Genomic DNA, 5,088 nt, shown 5'->3' on the forward strand with positions numbered 1-5,088 from the left:
ATTGTTTGTCAAATATTAATTCTTGAATTCCTGCATTAATTGTTACATGCTATTTGAATTATGTGTCTTAATTGTTATTTGACATTTAACATATTAAGTATTAAACTGCCTATTTTCTCCCTGATTTTCATAATAACTTGCTATTTGTCATTGTTTGTTTCATAATTAAATCATAATTATTGTATTCTTGTTGTCTTATAATTTTATATTAATTATTGTATTTATTGAGAAAATTTCTTCTATAAGAATTAGTAAATGAATATATTGGAGGATCGGGTTGCACGCCGCAACAGACTTATTAAAAGTTCATATTGAAAGATCGGGTTGCACGCCGCAACAGATTTATTAAAAGTCCATATTGGAGGATCGAATTGCACGCCGCAACAGACTTATTAAAAGTCCATATTGGAGGATCGAATTGCACGCCGCAATATACTTGATTAAAATGAATATATTGGAGGAGCGGATTGCACGCCGCAACAGAATTGAATATGAATATATTGTGAGAGCGGGTTGCACGCTGCAACGAAAATTGATGAAAATGATAAATGAATTATGACTGCTAAGTTGGCTTCAATTATTATAAATGAGTTATCTGATTTATTTCTATTATTTATTGTTGTTACTAATATTGCGTACAAGTTAATGTAAGTGAACCGCCTTAGCCTCGTCACCACTTCATCGAGGTTAGGCTCAGCACTTACCAGTACATGGGGTTGGTTGTACTGATACTACACTCTGCACTTCTTGTGTATATTACGGAGTTGGTCCCAACGGCGTACCATAGACTTGCTTGGATTTCAGCTATCAAAGGAGACTTGAGGTATAACTGCACGGCATCCGCAGTTCTGAAGTCCCCGTCTACTTTACTTTAGCTGTGTGGTTTTTTTCAGACAGCTTTATTTTATTCAGACCCTTATTTGTATTATTCTAGAAGTTCATACACTTGTGACACCAAATTCTGGGATGGTATTTAGACACCGTTATTTTTATGGATTATTCACTATATTTCAAACCTTACATTCACATTTGTTTCTTTGTTATTAATAAATTTAAAAATTATTTAAAAATGGTTAATATTATTCTAACGTTGGCTTACCTAGCAAATAAAATGTTAGGCGCCATCACGGTCCAAAGGTGGAAATTTCGGGTCGTGACAATTTTTTTTGAAAGGAGAAGAAAAAGGAACATATCTTTTTGGAACTTTGATATGAAGAAATACTTGAGGGAATATTTAATAGTAAGAGAAAAAAATACTATAAGATTTTGGTCAAATGCCAGATATTTAAATACGGAGATATAATCTATTCTTAAAAGTTTGATTAAGATATAGGTGACAAGCTCAAAGATTGAATGACTATAATAGTTCATTAATCACAATTAATATAAAAGTATATTTGAAAAGCTTTGTATAATTATTAGGCGAGGAAAAGTAATTAAGACTATCTCATTAATTCTACTAATGTTTAGATGTTAGTTTATAGTGAGCTTTGAACAAACCAGAGTCGTGTCACTTAACATTTTGATAAAATCAGTGATGGACAATATTTTTCGTATTCAAATTGATTATGAATTTCTTATTCAAAATCAAGACTTTTTTCTTTATCTATCTATATGTCATTAACATGATTTATTTTTCAAAAACGTACACTTTTTAAAATTTTATTTTATAACTCAATTATATTATTTAATAATGTATTATTTTTAAATTATATAATTATTGATATAGGTACACGCACAACGCGCGTACATTAAAACTAGTAAAGCTAAAACTCCAACGTAAAAGTTCATGGTGTATGTTGTTAAAGGCCAATTTAACAAAGATCAAATACGTATTTCTCATGTAAGGACTGGATGTGGCATCAATTAAAGATCACTGCATACTATAAATACTTTTAACCTATATTTATATGTTCTGTCCTTTTATTTTCCAAGAAATAACTTTGGTACTAAAAATGACCAAATAATTAATTTATACCTTGACAACTAAATACTGGCAAAATCGTTTGAACAAATAAAGCTAGTACTATTTTCCTTATTTTATGTGCTCCTTTAATTAATTTTTTTTATATATGATGGACTAATGATTAAATTTTATAAAATTTCTTGCGTTAATTTGGTAAAAAAGTAGCAATTTCTTATTACTTGTCCTGGAAGGAACAAAGAAAAAGGAAAACCTCTCTCCTAACCTAGTTATATTCGGATTTTATTTTAATTATTATTAATACCCCTTACGTTATTACGTGTATATAAAGAAACTACAAGAGCCTATACTTCATATTTTCCAAACTCAAAACCCTAGAAAACCATTCTTTTCTTCTCATAGAAAAAAAGATGAAGGTGATCGCCGCCTACTTGTTGGGCGCACTGGGCGGAAACGCCAGTCCCACGGCGGAGGATTTGAAGGCAATTCTCTCTTCTGTTGGTGCAGAAGCTGATAATGAAAAAATTGAACTGTTATTATCACAAGTTAAAGGAAAAGACCTTGCTGAACTTATTGCCGCCGGTAGAGAGATGATTGCTTCGGTGCCTTCTGGTGGCGGTGGTGTTGCGGTTGCCGCTGGTGGTGGAGGTGGTGCCGCTGCTGCTGCGGTGGCGGAAGCGAAGGAGGAAAAGAAAGTGGAAGAGAAAGAAGAGTCTGAGGAGGAGTTTGGTTTTGATCTCTTTGGTTAGATGAATTGATATATTGTTGGTGAAGTTGATCCTTTGTTTATTATTGAATTGGAATTAAATTTAGTATGATTTTCTTTTCTCTAAGTAGTAATTTTGATTTGATGTTATGTTTAGGTTTACAATCTGTTTATGTTGGATGTTTCTTTTAAATAAAAATTTGACTATTTTTCAATTTTTGTGTGTTATCCTTGCGTATGGTTATGCTACTTTTTATGTGTCGTTCTAATTTTATCTTGTCATGTTGGACATGGACACTGATGAGCTATGTTACTCGAACTCTTCAAAAATATTGTTGGGTGCCTGTCAGATCCTCCAAATTTAGTGCATTTTTGGAGGATCCAGCACGGATACGGGATCACTTTTGGAGAGTCCGAGTAACATAGCTATTGAGTATTGAACATGACAAGTCAATCATGCAAGTAGCAAATGCCGCCCTAGTTTTTACTGTCTGCAACTAGTTTGGATGGTTGTTATCTATTGTGTTAGTATTGTATCATATCATATTGTTACTTTACATATAATGTTTTAATTCTTACTTAAAATTTATTATATCATCTTGTTAAAAACGTCCATCGTTAGTGTCACTTTATGTAACAATTGATGATTTGGTGTGGTCGTGTTGTTACCTTACTTTTTTTCTTTCCATATTGCTCTTTTTTTATTATTAAATAAACTTATTTTATCCTTTATTCTACCTTTTTATATAATAATTCTATCATGTACATACTTTTTCTTTGTAATATTGTAAGTTTATTTTTCATATTACTAAGCGTGGTATCATAAACGACAACAACAACGACAACAAACAATATATTCAAACGTTGTATATTCATCAAAATAATACAATAAAATACATTATGAAACGATACTTAACAAACTTTCAAATAAGCTACACCCTGTTTTTGATTTTGTCTTAAATTAGTTTTCAATCATGGCATAAAATACAGACGACCCTTTCCTACCAAATGAAGATTTCAAATAAATACCGAGTGTGTAGGAGGTATTACTGTATTAATGCTAACTCCCTCTACATGTTTTTTTCTACAGTCTTTGTAAGCTGTAAAATAGTACTAATAGCTAGCTTGATGAGCTAGCACCAAAATTTAACCTTTTATCTGAGTAACTCAGAATTTTTTTTTTTTTAAAAGCTCAACATAAATACAAAAGTTATCTTTTTAGGATTGTTGAGGACTAAGAAAAAGGAGGCAATGAATTATCCGAAAGTGAGTCAAATATTGTTCAGAAGATAAACGCATTTCCAGAATGCTACTTATAATTCACATTTTATCTATAAATAGTAGTTAGTAAGTGCGATTTATTGGAACTAGAAATTGACTCCAATATTAATACACTAAAAACTGGACATTTGAAGCATGTACATTATAATAACATGCCCAATAGGTAAACCAAGAAAAATAAAACTTAGGCACAGATCGGTGTTTGATGTTAAACAAACCCATCACTAAACCATATTATGAATGGTATAACACCACATATTGAACAGTCACGTACAAAGGATTAACCAGCTGATTCTGCCGTTTCTTTTCTCCATTAATTGATATAAGCATGGGCAATGGTCCGGAGAAGGGTCGGGCCACAAATGGTTTGTTGTATGCAGCCTTACTCTTCATTCTGCAAGACTATTTCTATGGCTCGAACCCGTGACCTTCTGGTCACATGGCATGGTGTTAGGATCGGGAACTCGGGTAGTGCGGAATTTAGCCAAACAATATTATAATGACAATAACAAAGACAATGCTAGTTAATAACAACGACAATTAAAGCATATAAAAAAGACACTAATTTAACGTGGTTCGGTCAGTGTTACCTTACGTCCACAAGCGGAGAGTAACAAATTCACTATAGCAACAAGAGTACAAAAGAGCGTACAAAATTAGAGTAAATACTCTAATTAATCTCAAATACCCCCGGGAGAATAATCTCATAAGATCACTCCAAAGAAAGGGGATCACACAAGTGTTTCCGAACACTCAACTCTCTTACAAAATAATCTCAATTACTGAAGGAGGAGAAGAAATAAGAAATGAAGACTCAAGTCTTGTTGGTGTGTATAAAATGAACTAATGACCTTTCCTTTTATAGGCAAAAAAAGTCTTGGCCTCTTAGTTGTAAAAATAAAGATACAACTTGTGTAAATAATATCCACCACATAATACAATATTTTTGGGTCTCAAAGAATATTGTCAACAAAGTCTAAGGCGTATTCTTACGTGAGATGTACTCGACTGACCAAAATATTGGCCATAATCAGCAACTTTACCATTAATTAGTAGAAGCATATACACATTAAATATGGAATGGGAAAAGAACGAGACCTGTTGCCTTTTCATTTTTCCAGGTGAATTTGCTGTAAATGCCACTTGCTGTTTAAGAGCTCGAGGCAGAAGCAAAACC

The 5,088-nt window shown here is 32.4% G+C and overlaps 1 protein-coding gene across 1 annotated transcript; it reads left to right on the forward strand.

Annotated features, from left to right (window-relative positions):
* The first annotated feature begins 2,272 nt into the window (after positions 1–2,272).
* LOC107820541 (large ribosomal subunit protein P2-like) lies at positions 2,273–2,845 on the forward strand. The gene has a single exon (XM_016646839.2). The coding sequence runs from the start codon at positions 2,335–2,337 to the stop codon at positions 2,671–2,673; it is 339 nt and encodes a 112-aa protein (XP_016502325.1). The 5' UTR covers positions 2,273–2,334; the 3' UTR covers positions 2,674–2,845.
* Positions 2,846–5,088: the final 2,243 nt, after the last annotated feature.

This window comes from Nicotiana tabacum, chromosome 18, assembly GCF_000715075.1.
Source record: "Nicotiana tabacum cultivar K326 chromosome 18, ASM71507v2, whole genome shotgun sequence".
Taxonomy (NCBI): domain Eukaryota; kingdom Viridiplantae; phylum Streptophyta; class Magnoliopsida; order Solanales; family Solanaceae; genus Nicotiana; species Nicotiana tabacum.

Excerpts from the sequence above, each read along its gene's own strand:
- LOC107820541 (XM_016646839.2), top strand. The coding sequence starts at position 2,335 with ATGAAGGTGATCGCCGCCTACTTGTTGGGCGCACTGGGCGGAAACGCC.